General features: G+C 45.8%; 2 protein-coding genes across 3 annotated transcripts in view; both read right to left on the reverse strand.

The window, feature by feature from the left end:
• Positions 1-37: 37 nt before the first annotated feature.
• On the reverse strand, positions 38-16,077 carry LOC134396904 (uncharacterized). Of its 2 annotated transcripts, none has more exons than XM_063123509.1 (7): positions 15,994-16,077; positions 14,722-15,033; positions 10,591-10,878; positions 4,687-4,903; positions 2,873-2,901; positions 908-975; positions 38-807 (listed from the first exon to the last, which is right to left on the reverse strand). In XM_063123509.1, the coding sequence occupies exons 1-7, from the start codon at positions 16,049-16,051 to the stop codon at positions 706-708; spliced, it is 1,074 nt and encodes a 357-aa protein (XP_062979579.1). In that variant the 5' UTR covers positions 16,052-16,077; the 3' UTR covers positions 38-705. The 2 variants fall into 2 exon arrangements, with proteins under 2 accessions (XP_062979579.1, XP_062979580.1); XM_063123510.1 differs by having other exon boundaries at positions 14,722-14,927; positions 15,994-16,054.
• A 6,122-nt stretch (positions 16,078-22,199) lies between these two features.
• ABHD16A (abhydrolase domain containing 16A, phospholipase) overlaps positions 22,200-26,990 on the reverse strand; it is a 33,321-nt gene continuing 28,530 nt past the window's right edge. Inside the window, exons 17-20 of the mRNA XM_063122338.1 lie at positions 26,505-26,581; positions 25,383-25,481; positions 24,060-24,106; positions 22,200-22,531 (exon numbers count right to left, since the gene is read on the reverse strand). Of these exons, the coding sequence (XP_062978408.1) occupies positions 22,448-22,531; positions 24,060-24,106; positions 25,383-25,481; positions 26,505-26,581 (307 nt within the window). The 3' untranslated portion in view covers positions 22,200-22,447. The remainder of the gene's footprint in view (positions 22,532-24,059; positions 24,107-25,382; positions 25,482-26,504; positions 26,582-26,990) is intronic.

The raw sequence follows: 26,990 nt of genomic DNA on the forward strand, positions 1-26,990 counted from the left end.
TGGCCACCAATCTGGATGGCTTCAAAAGGGGGTTGGATAAATCCCTGGAGGCAAAGGCTATCAATGGCTACTAGCCCTGATGGCTAAGTGCTACCTCCAGTATTCGAGGTGATAAGCCTGAGTGCACCAGTTGCTGGGGAACATGGGTGGGAGGGTGCTGTTGCACCATGTCCTGCTTGTTCATCCCTGGCCAATGGCTGGTTGGCTACTGTGTGAACAGAGTGCTGGACTAGATGGACCCTTGGTCTGATCCAGCAGGGCTCTTCGCATGTTCTTTATTATATCTATAGCACCACAATGCTACATGGAACTTTACATGTAAATGTACAAATGTAGTTACAGGTGCATAAGCTTAGTTGTGATTGAGGACTATGGGCTTTATGAAATTTGTCTCTGATAAGGCTACAAACTGAAGACATTGTCATCTGGCCCTCCTATAAAATTCCGTGAATGAGGCAGTGCGATTGTATGGTAAAAGCCTCCTCTGGAAGCACCCAACAAGGAAGATCTGTTTAAGGGAGCAGGAGATTGTTAGTCAAGTTTGGTGGCAAAAGGTGGTTGAGTTTGAGGAGCAAAGGTCATGGATGGGTCGCGTCGCATGTTTCTGGAGAACTTCAGGGGACGCAGCAAAAGGAAGAAGAATTGTGTAAATCAGGAAATGGTGGCTGGATCTCAGCACGTATGCGGGAAATGACAGAAGCCATTTCAGACAATCACGGCATACACCGTAGTGCTGTCTGGAGTCCGAACAGCGCTGGATTTCCTCCGGGGATGTTGCAATTGGGCGTAATGAAGGGAAACAGATATCTGGATGGGGAAAAACACATGATATGAGTAAAAAGCACAACACGGACTACTTGAACCTGCCATCTATGATCCGCTGCAGGGATGCCCAGCCAGAATTTACCTTATCCAGACTCTCGGTTTCGCATATTTCCTTGTTCGTTCTGATTGAATTTCTCAGAGAAGCCCGATCTTGGGGTTGCGAAGTCATGATGAACAAAGTACAAATAAAAATAGCGATTAAGATTTGAGAGGTTGTTGGAGGAAATGGGGAATAAAGGAACACAACGCTTTAGATCCAGGACCTGCTTTCTGTGAGGGGAAGGGCTCTGCTCAATTTTGGGGGGATCCTCCCTTCCTCCACACCACAGCTCACCCCTGACGCTTTGTGTAGCTTTACCAGGAGGCTAGAGGTGCTGCCCTAAGAAGTGTGTGGTGGTGGGGAGTCCGCTTCCACCACCACAGTTGATCCAGCCCAAGAGATGGTAGTGCAGAACCGGAGGGTCAGAGCTTTGGAGGCTGATAGATAGGCAGTGGGGCCAGTCTGGAATTAACCTCTCAGTGTTCCATGCAAACTACCTTTTCTTCTCCAGGGTCAAGCAGCCAATGGATGGTATCCAGTGGTGCAGTTTGGTAATTTTAGATTCTGGGCTTAATGGTCCTTTAAGCCTCCCCTCCCCAATTTAGATGGTAATGTTTGAATTTAATTTGCTTCAATGTGTATTTGAGGGCTCTCTTGCTCACTCTGCTGCCTGGGGCATTGGACTTCTGCCCCCAAAGTCCTGCCCTAATGGTGCCACTGATTGGTACCGATTAGCTAATACCTGTGACATTACCAAGCTCTCTCCCCAGTTTCCCTGGAAACAGTTTTGCAAGAGTTTTAAAAAAGGGTTTACAGGTGGCTCCATATAAAAGTTAATGTGGCACTCTAATGTTCATCAAATATTTGGATTTATTGATTCTGCTTTTAGGGTTTTAGATATTATGAACTACCTTGTGTCCTTATTTTTGGGAGGGAGAAAATACACGTAGATATCCTGAATTAAATTCATACACATGCAAGAATGTACTGAGTAAGTTTTTGTCTATGTTTGGAACTCCCAGTCACATGAATTGAACAAGAAAAGACGCATTTGTTTGTTGGACTGTGAAGCTCTTAAGTGGTGCTTGCCTTTAAAGCTCTAAACAATTTGGGATTCGAATACCTGAAGGGGCACCTTCTCCCACATCAACCTGCCTGCACATCAGATGAGGCCCTTCTCAGAGAACTTTTGGTACAATCATAGATTAGTAGAGTTGGAAGGTGCCTATAAGGCCATTGAGTCCAACCCCCTGCTCAATGCAGGAATCCACCTTAAAGCATCCCTGACAGGTGGCTGTCCAGCTGCCTCTTGAAGACCTCTAGTGTGGGAGAGCCCACAACCTCCCTAGGACATTGGTTCCATTGTCGTGCTGCTCTAACAGTCAGGATGTTTTTCCTGATGTCCAGCCAGAATCTTGCTCCCTGTAACTTGAGCCCAGTATTCCATGTCTGTCTGGGCATTTTAATTTGTTTAAAGTTTAATGCTATTTGTATTGTTTTGCTTGATATATTGCCATTTCTTTATTTATTATATTTATAAACCACTCAATATCTAAAATAGATTCCAGAGCAGTGAACATAGGGGTGAAACAGTAAAAAGAAAGAAGTTTAAAAACAGCAAATTATAATTGTTCAATTTAAAACAAAGTACCAATAAAATACAGTGGATGGTCAGTTGAGGAAAGCTTCCTGGAAATGATTTTTTTTAGGAGGTGCCAGAAGCAGCCTAGTGTTGGTGCCTGCCTGACCTCCAGGGGCAGGGGGTTCCAAAGAGAAGTGGGGCACCACACTAAAGGCTCTTCTCCTGGTGGACTCCAATTGGGCCAAAGGTCCATGTGGAACCACCAGGAGCAGGCCCTACTATGACTTCAGTGACCAGGCAGGTGGGTATATTGTTGATCTTTGTTTGTTTTAATCTCTGTACCCACTTTAGTGGGTATAAGGTGGACTAACATTTTTTTTAAATTATAAACAAATGACACAAAGGAAGAATTTCTCATTCCTCACCTGTCCATTCCTTCCTTCCTCTGCGTTTCCTAGAAAGAAATTACAATTGCTACATATTATGATGGATGCAAGGACACCAGCGAAAATGGCACCCTGTATTGCAACCTTTCCCCAGCCTGGTGCACTCTAGATGCTTTTGGACTTCAACTCCCATCAGCCCCAGCCAGCATGGCTAATGTTCAGGAATGTTGGGACTTGATGTCCAGAACTTCTGGAGGGCACCAGGTTGAGGAGGGCAGCAGTACTGAGTTCTTCCCTCTCCTCTGAGCATTTAGAAAGGTATCATGAGCCTTATTCGGTGTTCAACCTTTTGCTATACAACCTTTTGCTATACAATTATAGCAGCATGAAGGGGAGACAGCGACTGTGCTTACTGGCCCCGCCCCAGTGACTTTGCTGGCTCCACCCACTGCCATCCATACATGGGTGGGGTGGGGGGGTCTGAAGGAGGAAGCCCGCTGTACATGATATAGTTCCCCCACTCGATGCAATTGTGAAATGTGACCGGACCCAACACATAGATGGCATCAGGGATGTGAAAGGGGCAGCAGAACTGAGCCTGTTTTTATATTGTATATTTTCCCACCTGACCGGTGAAAGCCAATCCTAGGGAGCCAAGAAAGGCACAATGTGATGACATCATATGCGAGTGCCAATTCAGTGGCATTTCTGGGCTGACCATAATAACACGTCGGTTTTGGCCTTAAATTCTATCGGGCTACCAGGAAGGAACAGAAGAAGCTGACTTCTACTGATTCAGTCCCTTATTAGTCCAGCTAGGCCAGTACTTTGGACTGTAAAGAGCCCTGGCTCCCCAGAGTCTGAGGCAGCAATTTCCCCCCAGCTCTGCAACTGTCAATGTTGGGGTCACACACTTTATCTCTGAGCTCCCTAAAAACAGGGCTGAGGCACAGAACCAGTGTCCAGTGCTAAAGCTCAGTCCAATAGCTTCAGCACACCAGGGTTATACTGTGCAATCACTGCGAATTGCATGCAAAGGACTCTGAAGTTTTCCAGCTTATAATCTGCTTTAACTGTGAAGGTCCCCAATGCATCCTGCTTTAATTGTGCTTTAAAGCCAAAAGACCCGACCTATTTTACTATCTTTTTAGGAGCGAATCATTTGTTGTTTCCCGAGCGACCACTGGGGGCGCAAGAGGATGATTTGATAAGTTTAAAGTACAAATTAAACAAATGCTTAAAGATAAAGACATCAAAACTGGCATAGTAATAGAGCTTTAAGCATAATACATTTGAATTGGATTGGGTCATCCGTTGATTTTTTTAATGATTTTTTACATTTCTTCCCCTTAAACCCTTTCCTGGTATTCAAAGGAACTTAGGAGCATTGCTGCCTAGGGTGTGATTTACCCTATTTCTTCAATTCTAAGACACACTTTTTTCCCCATATAAACATCTCTAAAAATGGGGTGAGTCTTAGAATCGTGGGTGTGTCTTAGGGTTTTTTTTCTGTTGGTGGTACTGAAATTAGTGTGCGTCTTACAATCGATGGCGTCTTACAATCGAAGAAATACGGTAGCTAACAACAACAACGATGACAACAGCTTTACGCTATGGGGATAATTTGAGGGAAACAGGTACGTGGGATGAAGCTTCAATACAATATGAGACAATTATAAAGGAGAGAAGTCTCTAAGCATGCACAGTGTATTTTCCCCACACCACTAAATAACCAAGGTCTACCTCCACCCATCTGGGAGGGAAATAGGGTAATCCCGCCAAAGTAGGGGAAGGGGGAATTCCTAAAACCATTTCCTCCACCCAGCCTCTCCATTAAAAACACCTGGACTCACCTGCCTATCACATTTCTCTTCCACAGCCACATGGCCATTGCTAGTACCAGAACCAGCCCAACCAATAGCGATGCCCAGCCCAATGGAAACCCATTCACGTCACTCCAGGCAGGTGCAGCTTCTGTAGTCGTCGTGATGGTAGGAACTGCCCAGTGGGATGATGTCAAAGAGGCGGGCTTAGCAGACGGAAATTCTTCCTGAAGGATTCGGGGAGTGCCTTTGAAATTAGAAATCAATACACGGCAATGTTCACCTTGTTGTGTCAAAATACCCCATTGCCCTCCCTTCTTCTGAAGTTGAAAGAGAAATATGTTGTCAAACCTGCTTCTCCCACCAACCCCACTAGAGTGTTGTTACAAGGTAGCTTCTGTGAGCAGCACTGACTCCATTTTGAAACAACCCAAAACCCCACCTACAGACTGAGAGCATTCACAAAAGGCCTGGGTCAAGTAACCATTTCCTGACAGACTTCTTCAAATGCATTCCCCAGAGACAAAGGTAGGGGTAAAACTAAGCAGAATATGAATGCTGGATGGCAAGAGTCATACCTGGTCATACACATGCTAATGCAGCCCTGTTGCTGAACTCTCTTTTGTTCCCATAGCAAGTAGATCTTTAGATAAAATCATACAGAGACCCTCAGGTTTGGGGGAGGGGGGAGAAGCTAGCTTAGGGTGACCATATTTTGGAAACCAAAAAGGAGGACAACATGGTCACCCCCAAGGGGGCGTGTCCAGTACCAAGGGGGCATGCCCACCTGAACATAGCCTTGGTCACATGTCTGATTTTACAGCACACATTTAAGACAAATCTGTTCTACATAACATCTTAATGTTAAAATCACTGAAAAAAACAACAAGTGAGAGATTCAATGTATCTGAAATTAACTTCACTCACTCCTACTTTTGTAGGTTTTGCTGTACTTTGAAGCTTTTGCTATACTCTGTGTGTTACATTCTCCCCTTCCCTCAAATATCTTTTCTGACTGTATCTTCACTCATTGCATACTGCTGTTGTTGTTAACAGGGTTTGCTACTGGCCCCAGATCTGTTTCAAATTTGGTATGGCTAAAGCTCTACCTAAAAGCTATCATGGTGCCAACTTTCAGCTCTTTATCTTTAAAAATGACAGCTTAAAAATAATAATTTTAAAACCTCATTTTTTAAAAAAATCCTAAACAATCAATGGATGAACAGATCTGTTTCAAATTTGGTGTGGCTAAAGCTCTACCTAAATCCTATCATGGTACAAGGTTTCATCTCTTTATCTTTAAAAATGACGATTTTAAAAATAATAATTTTAAAACCTAAATTTTTTAAAAAATTCCTAAAAAATCAATGGATGAACGGATCTGTTTCAAATTTGGAGTGGCTAAAGCTCTACCTAAATCCTTTCATGATGCAAAGTTTCATCTCTTTATCTTTAAAAATGACGATTTAAAAAAATAATTTTAAAACCTCAATTTTAAAAAAATTCCTAAAAAATCAATGGATGAACGGATCTGTTTCAAATTTGGTATGACTAAAGCGCTTCCTAAGAGCTACCATTGTGCCAAGTTTCATGTCTTTATCTTAAAAAATGAAGGAGTTATAAGCATTTTTGTTAATTCCCATTAGAGCTGTTCTTTGAAAAAAAATCCGGATTTCCCCTCCCCACCCGGATTTGCCATCAAAAACCCGGTCATATGGTCACCCTAGCTCCCTCTCTCTCTCTCAAACCAGAAACACAAAGCATACTACACATTCAAGCTGCCATGGGTGAGTGCTTTGCCTCGCTGTATTCTTTTCCTCTTCACCTAAGACCAGAAGTTGCAATGCTCCCCAGTTCTGGTCTACAGGAAAGGGCTCCAGCCCAAGGAAAGGTATACTGCCTTTAAGGATTCCCTCTACCCTTTCCCCTGCTGTCTGTTTGTGTATGCTCTTAAGTCTCAAAAAGTCTATTTTTCAGTCTTGAAACTGCTTCTAAGCCTCTACTTGCTCAGCTAATTTCCCCAAAACTAGCTTGTGCCTTTGTATTTGTTTCAACCTCAATAAATGTGCCATTGTGGAGTTATCCTCTTCAGTTCTGTAAGTTTCTTGAGTAAGAATCGCCTTACTTCGCCACAGACGCTCTATTGCCAATGTCAAAAGATTCCTTATAATATAAGCGGGTGTAAATCTCATTAGAATGTGTGCAAGTTTGTAAATGCGTCTAATGAGAGCACATCACGTAACAGTGTCCTACTTCACAGAGAGGAGAATCCTCTATTTCAAGGGCTGTCAGAGGTAGGGTGACTATAGGCACCGGATTACTCCGGTAACCACCGGGGAAACCACACGATCCGGAGGATCCGGAGTGGGCCGCTGAAACACCGGGGTGGGGGGAGACTCGGCCGCGGCCGCCCTTACCTGCCTGCAGCATTTTCGGTGGCCGTCTTCTTAATCCAAGGCAAGCAAGGCAGAGGTGGGCGGAGGCGGCGAGCGGCCCGGCGCGGCCTGGTCGCAGGCGGCCGCAGCAGCGGAACCATCAAGGGCGCAGGCGGCGCGGCCCGGCCGCAGCAGCAAGCCAGCGCCGGAACCATCGAGGCGGGCGGTACCGGCGCGGCCGCAGCAAGCAGGCATCGAGGCGGCCGGCGCGGCGCGGCCTGGCGCGGCCCGACGCGGCCTGGTCGCAGGCGGCCACAGCAGCCATCGAGGGCGCGGGCGGCGCGGGCCCGGCGTGGCCTGGCGCGGCCCGGCCGCAGCAGCAAGCCAGCGCCGGAACCATCGAGGCGGGCGGCGCCGGCGTGGCCTGGCGCGGCCCGGCCCGGCGCGACCGCAGCAAGCAGGCATTGAGGCGGCCAGCGCGGCCCGGCGCGGCCTCGTAGGCGGCCGCAGCAGCCATCGAGGGCGCGGGCGGCGCGGCATGGTGCGGCCCGGCCGCAGGCGGCCGCAGCAGCAAGCCAGCGCCGGAACCAGGCGGGCGGCGCCGGCGCGGCCCGTCCTGGCGCGGCCACAGCAAGCAGGCATCGAGGCGGGCGGCGCGGCCCGTCCCGGCGCGGCCTGGCGCGGCCCGTTTTGGCGCGGCCGCAGGCGGCGAGGAGAAGCAGCAGCGAGGCGGGCGGCCCGGCATGGCCTGGCGCGGCCCGACCCGGTGCGGCCTGGTACGGTGCAAGTGCCGCCGCTTGTGCCGCCCGCCCGCCGCCGCTTGTGGCAAGGCAACGGGGGGGGGGGGCAGAACAAGCAGTGGGGGGGGGAAGCAGCCTGGTGGCGGACCAAGGTGGTCATCAGGAGGACAAGGGAAGCCGGGGACAACCTGGCAGAGCAAGGCGTGGGCCGGTCAAGCGGAAGCGGAAGGAAGGTGGAGGACATCCACCAGCCACGCACCAGGCAGCAGCAGGACACGAGGTGAGGAGGGAGGAGGCAACTCTGCAACGACAACGTGGGAAAAGGTAGGACAAGGCAAGGCCACCATCCTCCCTAATTTGGCATGGGGGTGGTGATAATAATAATAATATAATAATAATAATAATAAAATATAATAATAATAATAATAATAATAATAATAATAATAATAATAATAATAATGGTGAGGTGGAGGGGGGAGAGGCTGGGATGCAGGGCTAGGGAAAGGCGGGGGGGGGAGACTAGAGCTTGAGAGAGGGGCTTCATTGCTTTAACCACTTTAAAATGGCTATTTTTTACAAGTTTTGTCCCTGAAAAATGGAAATGGTGATGTAAATGCTCCTTCTCTTCCATTTGTCCATATTTTTAAAGTGCTAAATATAATGAAGTATATTAAAGCTCCTCTGAGTGTACACAGAGTGTGTTTCCATTATTATTATTATTATTGCAGGACTTTTCCCCATGCTAGATGGCTGGGCTCCCATGCTGGATGTGTGGGGAAACAGGTACATTTGACCAAGGCTTGGGGTCCAGGGAAACTAGCCCGGGTTGCAAGACCATGCAAACTTATTTCCCAGTATCTACGTGTCCAGATAATGGGTGGTGATGCTAATAAAACTCCTTCTGCTGGTGATGTGATAATGGGTGGTGATAATGTTAAAAATGCTCCTTACAATCATTAGATTGTAAGCCTATGCGGCAGAGTCTTGCTATTTACTGTTTACTCTGTACAGCACCACATTGATGGTGCTATATAAATAAACAATAATAATAATAATAATAATCTTGCTGTTGATAATGGGTGGTGATGCTATAATAAGGCTCCGTCTCTTGCATGGTGATTTTAATATTAATAAGGCTGCGTCTCTTGCCGGTGTTGTAATGCATGGTGATTTTAATATTAATAAGGCTCCGTCTCTTGCTGTTGATGCTGATAATATGATATTAATAATGCCAGTTATCCTTTACTTTTCCACGCCCTAATATAACCTCATTAGTTGCTATCATTTACTTTTTGTGAACCACCCAGAGAGCTTCGGCTATTGGGCAGTATAAAAATGTAATAAATAAATAAATGTGACTGAGGCCACACCCCCTTGGGGGCCGGACATGTTGAGTTGGCTCCGCCTTGGGGGTGGGCATGTTGGGGTGGCCACGCCTCCTGAGGGCGGCCATTTTGTCCTCCTTTTTGGTTTCCAAAATATGGTCACCCTAGTCAGAGGTGTCTTGGTGACGTCACAGATCGGGGTGGGGAATGTGCGGCCCTACAGCTGTTGATGAACCACTACTCCCATCATTCCTCACCATTAGCCAGTCTGGCTGGGGCTGATTTGCATGTGCACATTTTATACAAAGCTGTATCCTCTTCTGACCTCTTTTGGGGTGGTGGTATGCTTTAGGGTGGATTCCTGCACTGAGCAGGCGGTTGGACTTGATGGCCTTGTAGGCCCCTTCCAACTCTACTATTCTATGATTCTATGACTTCCTCTTTTAGGGGGATGCAGAAGTGGCCATCCAAAATTCCTCTCAAGGAACTGGGTGCAGGAAATGAGGAGGCTCTATTCCCCCCCCCCCCCACACACACACTTCTGTATGCAAATTCTGGCTAGGGTAAGAGGAGTTGCTGGAGGACTTACCTCCTTTTCAGGGCCAAGAAACTTTGGGGATCTCAAAATGAGCAATTTATAGCATGCTCATGATTGGCCACTCCTGGTTCGATTTCATGACATCGTAAACAAACAAGATGTCTCCCGCCCTTTCCCCATCAATCTTGTGTTTTTATAACACAAAGGTAATCCAGTATCTAGTTATGACGGGGTTTCTTTTCATTCTGCCGCTAGATAGTACAGTTTTATTGCAACCTATTCTTTTCAATGACATTCCCTTTTCAATTAAAAATCACAAGGTCGCTGTTTGTTGCTACCTGAGAAAGCCTGTTTTGAACACAAAAAGATCAGAGGCCGTTTCCCCCCACCCCTAATGTTGAGTAGGGTGACCATATGAAAAGGAGGACAGGGCTCCTGTATCTTCAACAGTTGTATTTGAAAAGGGGATTTCAGCAGGTGTCATTTGTATATATGGAGAATCTGGGGAAATTTCCTCTTCATCACAACAGTTAAAGCTGCAGGTGCCCTGCCCTCTTTTAAATCTGGTCACTCTAGTATAGCTCCTGCACCTTTAACTGTTGTGATAAAGAGGGGATTTCACCAGGTTCTCCATATATACAAATGACACCTATGAAATTCCCTTTTCAATACAACTGTTGAAGATACAGGAACCTTGTCCTCCTTTTCATATGGTCACCCTAATGTTGAGAACCCTCCAGTTCAATTTTGGGAAAAAGCAGAGGGGGCACACTTGTTGAATAAAGCCTGGCCCCTAATTTGTAAACTGATTTGGAAATGCGATGGAACAAATGTTGGAAAAATGTGAAGCTGGATTTAATGGATTTGTCTATCCCTATCAGTGCAACTCTTTAAACCATAGCAGCCATCTTAGAGTCCAGGCGTAGGCAGTCGCCTATGATGTAATTTAAATTTACCTGCGTCCTTTTGTCCTGTAGGTGGAGTCAAGCAAATTTCGGAGACCCAAGCAGGATTGGCAACAGAATGGCACTCCCAGCGTCCCCAAACCACTGGCCGGATGGGATACAATGTCACGGAAGAGCCAGAATTGTTCTTGTTAGCCCAACGGGGGGTGCCCAGTCGCCTTGAATTCAGCGTCCAACGAAAAGCATCTGTCTTGCCTGGCAAGCCACAGTGGTGGCAGCTCAGCTGCAAAGAGAACAGATTGAGCTGCCGGTAGGAGACAAAAAGATGGTTGTGGCAGCCTGAAGAGAGAAGAGGAAAGGGGATTTATTCATTTATTTATTGCCTTTCTACACCACCCAATAGCCAAAGCTCTCCAGGCGGTTCACAAAAATTAAAACCATAAAGTACCATTTAAAGTGCAAAACTTAAACCACAATATAAAACACAGGATAAAAGTACAACCAGAATAAATCCAAGCCGCAATGCAGAGATTTAAAAATAAAAAGGTCTGGTGTCAAAAAGAGTATAATGAAGGTGCCAGGCAACCCTGTCTAGGGAGCTCATTCTACAGCCGGGGTGCCACAGCAGAGAAGGCCCTCCTCCTGGTAGCCACCTGCCTCACTTTCTCTGGCAGGGGCTCACGGAGAAGGACCCCTGAGGATGATCTTTGGGTCTGGGCAGATACATATGGGAGTTCCTTTAGATAAGCTGTTCCTTTAGATAAGCTGTTTAAGGCTTTGAATGTTAATACCAGCACTTTGAATCAGGCCTGGATGTGGACTAGCAGCCAGTGCAGCTGAAAAAGTACGGGTGTAATGTGGTCTTGCTTGCCAGCTCCAGGCTTGAGGGGGGTCTCAGTAAAGTACCCTGTGGTGAGCCCCCTCCTTTGATGGTCCCTCTGCTCTGGGTGTGTACCTGGTAGCAGTGGCGACAGTTATGAGGCACCGTTTGGTCAGTATGATCATTTGACACTTTGTGATCTGCACTGACTTCTAGTCTGTTTCTCGGCCCAGTTTAAATGGTTGTCATTAACTTTTAATGTTCCAAATGGCTTGGGGACATGTTGCCCGAAGGATCATCTCCTCCCATATATACCACCTGGACCCTAAAGTCATTTTCAGAGATCCTTCTTCATGTGCCCCTGATGAATGAGGTGAACTGGGTGGCTACTAAAGGAGAGACCTATTTCAGTGGGTGGCACCCTGGCTGTGAAAAGCCCTTCCCAGTGAAGCTGTCCTGGTGCTGAAAAGACCACAGTGTAGGCGTCACGGGACAGCGTTTTCAACTTTTCATTTCCCCAATTTTTTAGTTTTTGGGTTTTATATTTAAGAGCTTTTATTTTTAAGAGTTTAATCTGCTGTATCTATTTTTGGTTTTGTCGCAGAATTGAGATCCGAGCAGTACATGAAGATTGTTTCCTTTCCTGCGCTTCAGCTTCATAACCTCTAGGTGGCACCGTGGCATAGTGAAATAGCATGCAAGTGCAAAAAGCATTTTCTTTTGCTTTTACATTACAATATGTAGCGAAGGCCACCAATATGGATGGCTTTGAAAGGGGGTAGAATAAATTCCTGGAGGAGAAGGTTATTAGTGGCTACTAGTCCTAATGGCTACCTCCACTAGCAGAGGCAGTAAGCCCAAGTTGCTGAAGAACATGGGTTGGAGGGTGCTGTTGCACACGTGTCCTGCTTGTGGGCTTCCTACAGGCCACTGTGTGAATAGAGTGCTAGACTAGATGGACCCTTGGCCTGATCCAGCACGGTTCTTCTTATGTCAGCCCATCTTTGGAGCTGAATCAGCAGACAAGTCTATCTGCAAAGGCAAATGCTGGTTGAAACTGCCAGTTCTCCCCCGCCACCTTCCCACTTGCTGACGCCTTCTCCTTCTGCTGCTCCATCTGGGGAAAACGGCAAAGCTGAGTCCTTGAGATAGGAAGATTCTAATCTCAGATCTTTGGCTGCTGGCCACTTTGTACATTCCCCCCCCCCCATTTGGAAGGCACATCAGGTCAGACTATGTGTCCATCTGATCCAGTATTGCTCTACTCTGATTGGCAGCTGAATTCCACGACCTCAGGTGGATGTCTTTCCTATCTGATTGTTTTCCCCCCTAAAGAGAGATGTCAGGAATTGAACACGAGGCTTTCTGCATGTAAAGCATGTTCTCTCTCACCCCCATAACAAGAACTGACAGCTTGCAAGGCACATCTGTCCTTTCAATTGCGAGGCATATTTTTTTTTTAATTGAAGCAAAACTTGCCACCATTTCCTGCTATGTGCAGGAAAAATAACGCAATAAAAACACCCCCTGAATGGGCCACATGGTGGTGGCTTGCTCCCTCTTTGCTCCCCATGTGAAGAAAAAGGAAGCTGCTCATCCCTATTGTGAGACAGAAAAACAACGGTAGGAAAACGCGATTTCCCCCCCGTCTGATGGTGCTCAAAGCTTCAGAAAACGATTTGTTAAAACATGGGGCTTGGATGATTCTGAATCCAAACAAAAGGAGTTCCAGGGTGTTGAGACAAACGCTGAAGGACAAACTACATGTGACGTTCAGTGAATCGCTTGCAGCGATGTCTTTAGTTTCTCTTTAATGAATTACAGGGGTGTGCATGCACCCACATTGCTATTGGGGTCACAGAGCATAGGGAGGGGAGGTCAATCCCTTCCCAGTGGAGGCTGGTGGCTCCGATTTAGGTGGGGCTGTGAATCCATTCTGGGTGTCAGTCAGAACCAGCCAGAACTCTAAAGGATCAATCCAAGGTACTGAACCCATTTTGTGGATAGGGTTCAGCACTTTGGATAGATCCTTTAGGGTTCTGGCTGGTTCTGAATAAACCCCAGAATGGATTTACAGCCCCCCTGAAATCATAGAATCATAGAATGGCAGAGTTGGAAGGGGCCTACAAGGCCATCGAGTCCAATCCCCTGCTCAATGCAGGAATCCACCCTAAAGCATCCCTGACAGATGGTTGTCCAGCTGCCTCTTGAAGGCCTCTAGTGTGGGAGAGCCCACAACCTCCCTCCAGCCTCCAGTGTTCCTTCCATACAGTCACGATATGTACAAAATTCATCTCCCACCTGGCTGCACCACTATATGCACCTAGCTATGGGGCTTAGAGAAAAAGTTCACATGTTGACCCACATGATCTTTTTTCTAAGACTCATAACAAAGCATTTTCGGGGGATGGGGGTTAGGATTTTTGTCCAGCTTGCATTTGGGAAGGATAAAGATCAACCACCCCTCCTCTCCATGCACAATGCAATCCTGATAAAAATTCGGACTCTTCTCACACTCCTATAATTAGCAAAAAACAAACAAAGTAACTGCTTGCTGCGCATTATAATCACATGTAGTTTGACCCTGAGAACTCTTACCTAAGTGTATTAGAATGCAATCCTATGCATGTTTGGACAGGAAAAAGGCCTGCTGGGAGTTGCAGTCCATTTTTCTGTCTAAACGTGCATAGGATTGTATCCTTGGTTGTTTTAACCTGGGATAAAGTCAGACTTATATCATTGTGGGGCTCACAGTCCTTTCATGAGGGCTGAATCAACTCAAATTTCACACAGAGACTTTTGTTTAAAGTGTCCCTCCCACGTGACACAGAAACCACCCCCCTATCAAAAGTTTACTACCAAAAGAAAAAAAGAGGACTTGAAGGGCTCAAATTTCACAAAGAGACTTTTGTTTAAAGTGTCCCTCCCGCGTGACACAGAAACCACCCCCCTATCAAAAGTTTACTACCAAAAGAAAAAAAGAGGACTTGAGGGAAAGGACTTGATCTAGTCTTCCCATTTGCACAGGGTAAATTATTGATATGGGATACTTTCAAATAAACAGCTTCCCACATGAAACTTAAGCTAGTATGGTCTGAGAGGACTGGAATTAAATTTGGTCTTGATTTTGTAACTTGTAATACAGGGGTGGGCAGACAGTAGATATCCAGATGTTTTGGACTTCAAGTCTAAGCATTTTTTTTTACCTTTGGCCATGCTGGCAGAGGCTTCTGGGAGTTGAAGTCCAAAACATCTGAAGATCTCCTTCTGCCCACCCCTGATGTAATAGATGGCATTTTTAAGGGGCACCTGAGAGATTATAAATGGGTTATTAGGTAGAAGGTGATCTCTTGGATACATACCTGGAGTCACCTGCAGGATGGTGTGAGTTTCTGACCGATTGGGGAGAATACAGATATAGGTACCCGCATCACTCATGACCAGATTCTTGAGGAGTAAAGATTTTGGAGTCTGATATATCAGGCGTTGGTTGAACCGAAGAGGATTCACCTCATATTTAGTAGGGTTCCAGGTTATTTCCACACTACCTTGACTGATGTTGGCACATCTGGAATTCAGAGGGAACCAGAATACACGGATATGAGGGTTCACTGTTTCACAGGGAAGTGAAGCCTGCTCCCCAGAAGCAAGAATGAGTCGGTGTGTGATGACCGCTGATGGAGAAGAGAAATAGACATTAACATCCTCTCAGCCTGAGCCCCACCAACCACCCCACACTTACAAGGTTCCCAACTCTCAAACGTTCCGCCATCTTGACTCTGCCTTAGAGCTTCTAGTGGCCATCTTCTTGTGCCTCATGTTCCTCACCCACCCACCCACCTCTCAGCCATTGCTTCCGTAGTAACAGACTCTTCCATGCTAGTATTCTTCAGGCTGAGGTTCCACTTTTATTTATGGGCATCAACATGGGGCCCACTTTTAATTACTCAACAGTATATGTGTTCTTGTCTCTCTTCCCAGCCATCAGGGCTGGCTCAACACTTTTTGCTGCCTGAGGTGAAGAACAAAATGTCACCTCCCCATTCCATGTACGGAACTGACTGGACTGGCATCTGGGTCTTTCTTCACCACTGGTGATGGGAACAGCATGCTCCACCTCACCTGAGGGCAACAGGCTAGCTTAGGGAGTGCAGGACAGGTGGCCTGGAACATACACAGCTAGAGGGCGGCCCCTGGCACCCCCTCCACGACACCCAAGCAGCTGTAGCCTGAGGTGACTGCCTCACTCTGCCTAATTGCAGGGCCGGCTGCCATTGGTCCAGTCTTTCCCTTACGCAAATCTTGAATTCACACAGACATAGAAAATAGTCCTGATGGTGAGACACACTAATGTGTGTGCTTCCAAACAAGGTTTTTACTCTGCCATCACCCTGCCTCATTCATCGAATTTCATGGAGTGTCCAGATGATATCATCTTCCACTCGCAACATTCCCATGTTTTTCCATTGCTTCTTCTGTCTTTTTTTTTTACTACATAATATCTGTTAAGGAGAAGATAGAATAATTCCACAATTTAATTTTTTTTTAAAAAAAATTGGTAACCCCAGGAGGCCTCTGTCTGAAAACATCCCGGATCGTCCAACTCTTCGTTGCCCCCCAAACAGCTCCATTACCATGCCCTTTCCTCAGGATTAGCAATTCTAGCAGTACGCCCAGCAGACAAAGCTCCATATTTCCTCCTCCTCTTTTTCGCTGCTTTGCAATTTCTTTGACAGCAATGATAATCCCTCGGCGAGTGCGAAGCCTTTTGAACACGAAGACATCATTCATCCGGAAAAGGTTATCTCTCGCTGTGGCAGTTTGGGTTTCTCGCACTGAGTTAGAGGAAAGAGCTACTTTTTAATCGTTTCCAGCCAGACATCGAGGAATTGCATGTGGGATTTCATCCCTGGGGGAGGGAGTAGTGTACAGGGCTTCCTCAGACATACAAATTGTTTTGTTTATTCCACTCCCCTCCCCACCAAAGAGATGTTAAAAAACAAGGCTCCCTTCCTGATTAAGAAGATCAAAGAAACAGGAATCTTGCCCCAAATACCCATCACACGGAGCCCTTACAGGGCCTTTTTTTATGACTCTGAGGGCTCATCTGCACTAGGGTGACCATATGAAAAGGAGGACAGGGCTCCTGTACCTTTAACAGGTGCATAGAAAAGGGGATTTCAGCAGGTGTCATTTGTATGCATGTCACTCCTGGTGAAATTCCCTCTTCATCACCACAGTTAAAGGTGCAGGAGCTATACCAGAGTGACCAGATTTAAAAGAGGGGAGGGCACCTGCAGCTTTAACTGCTGTGATGAAGAGGGAATTTCACCAGGTTCTCCATATATACAAATGACACCTCCAGAAATTTCCTTTTCAATACAACTGTTAAAGATACAGGAGCCCTGTCCTCTTTTTCATGTGGTCAGCTTACACTAAGCAGGATGTTCCACTATGAAAGCAATATATAAAAGGCAGGAGCCACACCAAGCAGGATGTAGCAGTATGAAAGCGGTATATACCATATTTGTTCGATTGTAAGATGCCATCGATTGTAAGACGCACACTAATTTCAGTACCACCAACAGAAAATAAAACCCTAAGACACACCCACGATTCTAAGACGCACCCCATTTTTAGAGATGTTTATATGGGGGGAAAAGTGCATCTTAGAATCACAGAAATAGGGTAGTACGTCTCAACGGGCCCCAACAGTTGTCAATGCACTTCAATACCGCTATTAAGCAGCAGTGTGGCTCCTGCCTTTTATACACTGCTTTCATAGTGGAATATCCTGCTTGATGTAGATGAGCCCTAAAAGGCTCAGGGCAGGATTCTCATTTGAGGGCCCCTCACGTGGAGGGCACCCTTCTGGAAATTCTCAGAGAGTATAACTTCTACTTGTGTGGGTCCTATGGGGCTGAATTAGAATCAACTTGCAAAAATATATTTAACTTGAACAAAATCTGTCTTTAGTAAACATCAAATTACAGATGTTTATCACGCGTCCCTCCCCGGTTTTTTTCCACCTTCCCTTGAGGGGCTTTCCCTGCCAAGCATTTCCTTCACCCCACGCGGGAGAAACACAGCGGTATTCCAGCGGCTATTCGGCTCGCTGGCCCGCCCCCTCCACCCTGTCCGGTGGAGCACCATTGCAGAGCCACCCTGGGGCTTTCCCCACACATAGACATGCCCCTAGTCTGCTTTAAATATTAAAAAAAATGTGGTGGGGAGAGAGTAGGGGCTCTGAAGTAATCCATCGACAGCATTAGGGCAGCTGTCTGAGTGAGCACACAAATCACCCTGTTCATGGTCTCATCTAAAGCATCTCATCTTCCAAAATTCATGAGGCCTGGATGTCCAAAACTGGCCTGAGGATTTCACCAGTGAATCTTTCTTTTTTAAGTTTGTACATTTATTTATTTCAGACTATCTAGGTCACCCTTGTCACTCCCTCCGCACCAAAAGGGTTGCGGGCAGCACATTACATACAAAACTATCACATTTATTTATTTATTATTATTATTATTATTATTATTTATTTATTTATTTATTTATATAGCACCATCAATGTACATGGTGCTGTACAGATTACATAGTAAATAGCAAGACCCTGCCGCATAGGCTTACAATCTAATAAGTTGTAGTAAACAATAAGGAGGGAAAGAGAATGCAAACAGGCACAGGGAAGTGTAAACAGGCACCGGGTAGGGAGAAGCTAACAGTATAGAGTCAGAACAAACTCAATATTTGAAGGCTATAGGGAAAAGAAAAGTTTTTAGCTGAGTTTTAAAAGCAGTGATTGAGTTTGTAGTTCTCAAGTGTTCTGGAAGAGCGTTCCAGGCGTAAGGGGCAATTGTTAGGCTGCCATTAAAGGTAGAACCTGCTCAGCTACAATAAATCAAGAACTTTCAACAAAACAAATCAGAATATAAAACGCCAACAATTAAAATCACTTTTGCAAAGTTTATTGCCTCTGTGAACACTTGGTCCATTTCCTTTTATTACAAATATAAATTTATAGAACAAACTCTCATAATAAGAACCTCTCATAATAATAATAACAACATCATCATCTTCATTCTGAATTTGTTTCCCCTAAACAATCAGGTTTGGTGGTAATATTTTAAACCAGTTAATGAAACAAATGTAAAGTAAATTTAAAAATAAAACAGCAACTGACATCCCTGCTCCAACCCACCCAGATCATTATTTGTAGTTGTAAGAGCTGTTATTATAGAACATTTTAGATGCTTTCGTAGTAATAATAACTGGGCAAAAGACATCCCTGCTACAAGCAGCTTCCAATTAAAAATAAAAAACGACACAAAAGAACAGGAAGAAGAAGGGAATAGGACTCTGAAGATAATGGCACACTCCAAATTTAGGTGGTATAAATATAATTTGGTTTGTAAAATATATGCAGTGGCAAATAGGAATAGAGCAGACTCTATTTCCTTTTAGCTTAAAAAGAAGCACGGCTATTTAAATCTGCACCACGTATTCTTGACATGAGTTTTGCTCAAATGTATAGTATATTCAAGAGGGCTATAATTTAATGCCTGTGTGCAGAAGCTGAGGATGGGGTGGCGCGGGGCTGGGGGACGGGCAAATCCGGCCCTCCAGGGTTACCCAGAGATGGCCATTCCCCCTTCTCTTGCTCCCACCTGCTTTCCGCTGACCACCAGAGATTTGATGATTTCATAGCTTTTGTGCAGTTTTCCTTCCATTTTAAGAAGTGGAAATAAATCTCCTGGCAATAAGGACATTAAGCTAAAATAGGTTGGAATTTTGGCCCTATAGTTTTGCCTTTGGCCCAACGGTTTTTTTAAAAAAATTTATTTATTTATTTATTTATTTATTTGAAAGACTAGAACGTCCATTTAATCACCCTTATCTGAGAGCAATACGATTCAGACTTGCAGCTACGAGCCAGAACTCTTTGATTAGAGGCAGTTCAGCCGAACGCTCAAAAAGGAAAAAGGCTCCAGAAAATATTTAACATATAAGAATAAGGTTTCCAGAGTCAGGTCAGTGTTTAAGAATTGTACAATGTGTGTTATGCATATAGTTTACTATACTATTGCCAGCCCAGGACATTTAAAACTGTAAAAAGTTTTGAAATTAAAAGGTTTTACAACACAGGCTTTGCAAGAATTTTAGTGTGATAATGACTGGGGTTCATGTTTAATGTTCTAGTAAAAATTATTTGCTGCTCTTTGTGAGAATGTTTTCTAAAAACGTTATATATATATATCTTATAAAACTATGAATCAAATTACTATACTATATCTCTCTATCTATCTCTCTATCTATCTATCTATCTAATATAAAAATTTGATTAGGCAATAAACTGCTATTGAAATGTTGAGAATACAATAGGTGTTGTATCCCATGTGAGTTTGGTTTTGTAAATAAGTTTTAAAACTCTGTTAATTTGATTGATTGTAGCTCCTGAGGAAGGATTATTTTTAATCCGAAACGTCGAGCATTCTGGACACAGATGAGAATTATTAAAGATTTTAATCACTTTTATCGGCACCACAGCTAGTCTCTCAATCTGCGCCTTTATAGGTCATAACCAGCACTTTGCATTGTGCCCAGAAATAGACCGGAAGCCAGTGAAGCTGTTTTAACAGGGGAGTTGTATGCTCCCTGTTAAACCAGCACCAGTCAGCAATCTGGTTGCAGCTCCTTGAACCAGCTGAAGTTTATGAACAGTCTTCAAAGGCATGTAAAGCACATTACAGTAATTCAAACGGAATGTAACTAAGGCATGTATCAGCGTGGCCTGGTCAGACATCTCTAGGAACGGGCATAGCTGGGACACTGGCTTTAACTGTACAAATGTACCCCTGGCCGCCACTGAAACCTGGGCATCCAGGCTCAGGGCTGAATCCAGAAATACACCCAAACTGTGGACGTGTGTCTTCATGGGGAATGTACCCCATCCAGCACAAGCTGAATCCCTATTCCCTGATTTGCCTTTAGACTGACCTGGAGCACCTCTGTCTTGTCTGGATTAAACTTCAATTTGAGTCCAGCACTGCCGACAGACACCAGTTTAGCACCGCTACAGACTATTTGCTAGGGTGGTGGTCCCCAAACTCTGGGAGCATCCTTCCTCCATAATAGGAAGACATTCCATGGTATGGCGACTCCTGCAGGAGCCAGAGGTTTAGCATGGCAGATTTCAAATTGGCTTTCCCTTTAGCCTCCTTCCCTGGTGGCTCGCGGCTTTCACGAGTCAAGTCCAAGAGGCCAGGTTCTAGTTTTCGAACGCTCGTGTTCAATTTAGTGCATTCCACAGGGCCTTGTTCACGTTGCACTGGTCTGCCTCCATTCGAGATATTTCTGCATTCACCAAAGAGATGGCTCATGATGGATCAGGGAGTATCAGAACATTCAGAAGTGCAGGCTAAATACAAAACATGTGAGGAAAATCTGGATTAGGGGTAATGGGTAGTATCCAACAGTGTCATCTGTGAGCGCTAATGACATTGAGCTAGTGGAAACCAAGTTCTGAACTGTGCGCAAGAGATTGGGTGGTGGTGGTTTAGGAATTCAACTAAAGTTATATTTACACCAGACGTGGTGCCAATTGCAGAGCTTGGGTTTACGTAAGTGTTACCATACCAGCTAGTCAAGCGATATAGCCCACTAGCACTTGCACAGTGGGAAAAGTCAGCGGAGCTCCTGTAGTCCTACTTCTGTTCAGGGAATGACACTGCTAGATACTACCTAATAGATAATACCCTTGATCCCAGTTAAATGGAACAGACTGCAGGCAAAATGAAATAGTGCTAGAGGAGTACACGTAGTCTAGGGATCACCAGTTGGGAGGCCCTATTGGCCACTCTTGCTTCCTGAGGAATACTGGTTGCCACCTTGTCTCTCTCCACACCCCTATTGACAATCTAGAGACAAGGGAAGCGTGTGGAGGATGCTATATTCCAAGAGCAGGGGGCGCGGGAAGAGAACCTTGAGCCTCCCTTAAAACTGACTCTAGAGCAAGGGTGGGGAACCAGAGTCCCCCAGTTGTTGTTGGACTCCAACTCCCATCAGTCCCAGCTAGCACAACATCTGGAAGATTACAGGTTTGCCACACCTGTATTTGAATGACACCTTCTGAGCTGAGAGGTCATAGAGCTTGTTAATGCAAGCCCATTGGGAAAGTCAGCGCACACACACATCCCACAACCTGTATTCCGCCAAGCTCTCTCATTCTCTAAATCTCCCTTCCTCATACCCTTTCTGAGAGTTGCATATAGCATGTAAAAGCCTACCCTGAATTCTTCCAGCCTCATCCCACCCAAACCTCTTGCCTCTTTCTATAACATTGTGTGCAATTGGCTTCTTCCTCCTCCTCATTCTCTCTTCCACTCACTGAAGAGATTGCTTCTCCTAAACTGCCCAAGAAAATGATTAAAAAACAATCATAGACCTCCTGTTCCAAGGGTTGGATTTCCTCATCTTTGTTTCCTGTAGCTCCTGTAGCTGTTCTATAGGCGCACTGCTTGTACTGCAGCCATCTTGCGCGCTCTTCTTATTCATTTTCCCAGCAGGTAGGGTGGCTGAAGGATGTTACCGCTATCTGCGACATCTTGCCTTCCAACACAGAAGGTTCCCTTGTCCTGAGCAGCAAGAATATTTGTGAACATTCCAGGACGACCCAGCACGCAATCCAATGCCAGGAGAGCTTCACAGTCAGATGATAAGATTTTTAAAAGCCTGAATATTCATAAAGATGAATATTAGGTATCTTTCTGGCAGCAGCACAAAACACCGGTCATCTCCTTTCCAATATATTATGGGACAGGGGAAAAAAAGAGTCAGCATGTAGAAAAAATACCATCTTTATTGTGAGCCCCAACAACTAGTTGGGGGTTTTGGGGGGGGGGGTTAGAGGATAAATATTACAGGGGAGTGGATGCAGATTTACAGCGTGCAGCGGGGAGGGTAACGGTGATGGTCAGACGTACAAATTCACACAAGAAAAGCAAATGCACGATGCAGGAGGCTGGGAAAATGCCAATACAGTAAAAGCCATGAATTCTGCAAGGGAAGGGCTGAGGGGTGGGGTGGGTGCTATAAGCTCCACGGGAGGTTAAATTCTTGAGCAGGGAGTGGAGTGCAGTGTGTCGCTTCAAAGTTTTGAAGGTGCTTCCGGGCCTGTGGGGTGAGAAGAAAAATAAAATAAAAAGTTAGAAGCCGGACGGAGTGCTCAAGGGTGAAAACGGATTTTTAAAAAATGGGGCATGGAAGGATTTTGGACACAGTGTAGAACAGCCTTCCCCAACCTGGTGAATTCCAGGCGTGCTGGACTGCAACTCCCATCATTCCCAGACAAGAATGATGGGAATTGGAGTCCAACATGGCTGAAAGGCCCCAAGTTGAGGAAGGATGGTGCAAAGCCTGCATGATTTAATTTGGGTGACGGAAAGACGACCTCCCTCTTTTCCTCTTTCTAAATATTTGATGTCAAGGGGAATGAATTGAGGAGAGGCTATTACAGGTGGCTGGCTCCCTCCCCCACCCCACACAAAAGATCAGGGCTGTTTTTGTTCACAATTGGTGTGTACATGGACTTATTATCCATAGTGTTTTTCTTTTGGGACAGTGCCATGTTCGGTGCGCCCTAGGCAAGAAGCCTTGCTGGCCACTCCTTAAGAACATCAGAAGAGCCCTGCTGGATCAGACCGAGGGCCCATCTAGCCCAGCGCTCTGTTCACACAGTGGCCAACCAGCTGTCGACCAAGGACTTACAAGCAGGACATGGTGCAACAGCACTCTCCCACCCATGTTCCCCAGTAACTGGTGCACAAAGACTCACTGCCTTGGATACTGGAAGTAGCACATCCTTATCATGCCAATGGATGAGCAGCCATCTCTCTATTGAAAGGGGCTTTATCCCAAAGCAAAAAAAGAGCAAATCACAGCCAAGCAGTGGTCGTGGAGACGATGGGGCTTGTGTAGCATCGCCTGTGACAACCATCAGATGTTAAGGGCTGCTCCACAGGGGCATTGCAGGATCTCTCAATGAGACTCACTCCCTTCACTAAACAGTTCAGGGATGGGACCCTAGCCCAGTGTTAAGAGAACATGTTTTGCATGCAGGCGGTCTGACATCCCATTGGTGACATCTCTGCTTAAAGCAGCCTTCCTCAACCTGGGGTGCTCCAGATGTGTTGGACTGCACCTCCCAGAATGCCCCAGCCAGCCGAGCTGGCTGGGGCATTCTGGGAGTTGTAGTCCAACACATCTGGAGCGCCCCAGGTTGAGGAAGGCTGGCTTAAAGGGACCTGAAATGGCAGGGCTGGGAAAATGGTACCCTGAAGAGCAGTTACTAGAGACAGGAGACAGCACTCGGCTAAGCAGACCAATGGTTTGGCTCTGTAGAGAACAGCACTGTTTATTATTATTTTGTTATGTTTCTAATCCGCCCATTAACCAATGTTCTCTGTGCAAATTACAAGGAGTTAAAATACGAAAGTGCGGCATGAACGTTTAAAGATACAAAATGCAAAACAATACTTAAAAGAATAAAACACGATATGATGCACTCATGCTACGTTGGAGGGGATATGAAGCCACCCGGCTGTAGCGGTTCACTAGACGCGTGTAGCACTGACACATATGTGAGGTGGAATTTATGAAGGGAAGCAGAACATTTGGCTTCCAACAGGTAAGCGGAACTAACCAGGAATAGTGCAAGCTGCCGTCTCCCTTCAAGAGTCATGTCTTCACCTGGTTTGAAAAAATAAATAAATAAAGAGGCTGGGTTAGGGAGTCAAAACAGGTAGGCAAGTTGAAAGGGGTGGGGCCCTGGTTATCTCCGCCCAGCCCCTGCACGGAGCCTTAATCTGTGTCCTCTCTGGTATTTGGTAAAAGAATTGTGGCTAAGGCCCATGTCCCCTTCTCCAACCTAAATAATTTCTAATTTTATTGACCCATTGCCTAATGCTCGCCTTTCCCTTAATTGGTGCCCTCCAGATGTTTTTGACTTCCAACTCCCATAGGCCTCAGCCAGCACGGCCAATGGTCAGGAATACTGTGAGTTGTAGTCCAAAATATCTGGGAAGGCTGCCCTACGGTCTCTTTAGCCAGTCTGTCCTTACCGAAGATACTTCCTTGACTTGGTTCGCAGTGTTGTGACTGAAGCGGAAGTGAGAGTGCTGCCTCCTGCCTGCCTGGCTGCTCTTGCTGAGCTAAACGATCCAGGGATATTTCCAAGCGGGTTACAAGCCTGCATGGTTCCTCTCCCAACAACCCACAAGTCCGAGTGCAGACGTCACGATAAACAACCCAGGGATGGAGTGTCACTGGATTGTTTAGCTCAGAGGGAGTGGGTGGTCATCCGGGAGCCAGCATGCCTTTTCCTGCTTGTTCGTGACTAGTCAGGTTTTAAACAAACCCTGGGTAGCTATGATGTGTGAATGAGATCAATACTTCTGGCTGATTTAGTTTCCTGTGCATACCCATATTATTAATAGCTGTTGCCCTGAACCCTCCCTTCAAGCCGTTAAATATCATCTACTGACAAATCTCCTGCATTACACCTTTCTCTTGAGGAGCCTATTATCTAGACTCATTCCCCAAGCCTCTTAACAACCTAATTACCATTTTCAGTATTCTCATTCAAACAATCCTCATTTATAGGCGACTCTCATACACCCTCTTCCACACTAATTAGATCTCAGACTCCACCTCTTCCATTTTTCCATTGGTTGGTCTATTCCGTAACTCCAGCCCCATCATTGGTCCATTACATTAAGAGGGAGTCAGGGAATTACAACCTGCCACTGGCTAATTCCTGTGCCAGTAACAACCCGCACAACACTACTGGGTAACCATTCCCCATCCTACAGTTTCAGTGGACGGTGTAGGCAACAGTTCTCTAAAATTTCCACCAGTCGCTTTGAACTTGACTTGTCATAATTCTACAACCTGTTTACACTCCAATCCCAATTCCCACCCCCCACCTCCTCGCACTTGCTCCTTTTTCTAGTAGCACAGGGCTCACCGACACTCCAGGGAAATTCGTCTCTATCTTCAGCTTTATATGACTTCAATACGGACAGGCACCAGTCGTCTTCCACTTCGTAGCGGCTATAAATGGAGGCTGTGACGACAAGTAGTTAAGTGTGAGCATGCGCCCTGCCGTCTGCATGTCAGCGGGTTGCAGATGTGATGTGCTTCCCTGGTAGCCACCCAGCAATTGCCTCAAACACAGCACCGGTACAGTGTACCTGGAAATTCTGGTTTAGTTTGGAAGAACTGTTACAATTTCATAATGTGCAACGTTACCTTTGGTCCAGTAGCCCCAACATTCCAACTTTAGCCCCACCTCCCATCTTTAGCCATGCAAAGGACCTCTGAGCATGTACAGCAGGGAGTCTGAACCTCAGAACCATGAACCAACTAGGGGCCACTGCTGTTCCACCGATGGTCCTGCCCCCTTCCCTTCCTGCCATTTGTGCAGTTTTCTTCCCCATTCTAAAAGGTTTAAAAGCCTCTTCTAACACTTAGCTACTAGCAATAAGAGCTCTAGGCTAAAACAGACTGGTATTTGGGGCATTCCCACTTTTGTGTTTGGCCCTGCCTATCCCCACTAGAATTTCTCCAAATTGGATTCAGGCATCTCTGATGTTAGGGATGGCCAAAGGCTAGGCAGAGAGTCAGAGTGAGATACAGAGGCCTGGTTCAGAAGACACCTTAAACCACGTCTTTAACCACGGTGGTTAAGCCAGAAAGCCAGGCCGTGTTCAGAATTCACCGTGCTTAAAGCCATGGTTTAAGATGTCTTCTGAATGGGGCCAGAGTGTCTCCCCCACACCTTTTTTCTTCTACTGAGTAACTGCAACGTGTCTCCACCAAACACAAAATCAAGGAGAATGACATCTTCCCTGGACAGATGGGAGCTCTCACCCCACCCCACCTGTAAGCCCTGGCATTCATCACAGAAATCAAGTGCTGAACCACCTCCTTCGGTAGTACAGTAGAATCACAACTGGGGGAAAAAAAGACTTAAAGCTTATGTCCATGACTTTGATCCACTTTATGTTGGTACAGTGTAACTGGCCATGCTCGTTCACTATCACCCTTGAGAGAGAGAGAGGCAAGGCCCAACGTTTACCAACATTACCTTCCTCCATAGGTGTGGAAGCTTCCAGCCATTCCCGTACGACTCTCACACCCTCTTCACCCATGACTTTGGGATACCTGGAGAAGAGAAAGGCTTATTGAAATAGATTCTGGTCTGCTTCTGCTTGCTACTTCACAACTTATACTGTTTGAGATTAGTGTTTTCATGGGTGACCTAGATGACCGATTTGGTATTGATCTATGCTAAGATTCTCCATCCATTTACCCTTTCTTCAAAGTAACTAGTCAGCATCCAAAATGGGCTCTTTTGAGCTGGGTGCTCTCTCTCTCTCTCTCTCTCTCTCTCTCTCCACACACACACACACACACACACACACACACACACACACACAGTTGTATTCACATAAGGAGCATATATATAAGCTCCTTATGTGAATACGACTTTGTTCCATTGAGACTTTAATGGTTAATGTCACTCTGATTTTGCTGTTGCTCTCTGGTTTTATGTTCTCGCTCTCTTTTTGGG

The sequence above is a fragment of the Elgaria multicarinata genome, chromosome 3, assembly GCF_023053635.1.
Source record: "Elgaria multicarinata webbii isolate HBS135686 ecotype San Diego chromosome 3, rElgMul1.1.pri, whole genome shotgun sequence".
NCBI classification, from domain to species: Eukaryota; Metazoa; Chordata; class Lepidosauria; order Squamata; family Anguidae; genus Elgaria; species Elgaria multicarinata.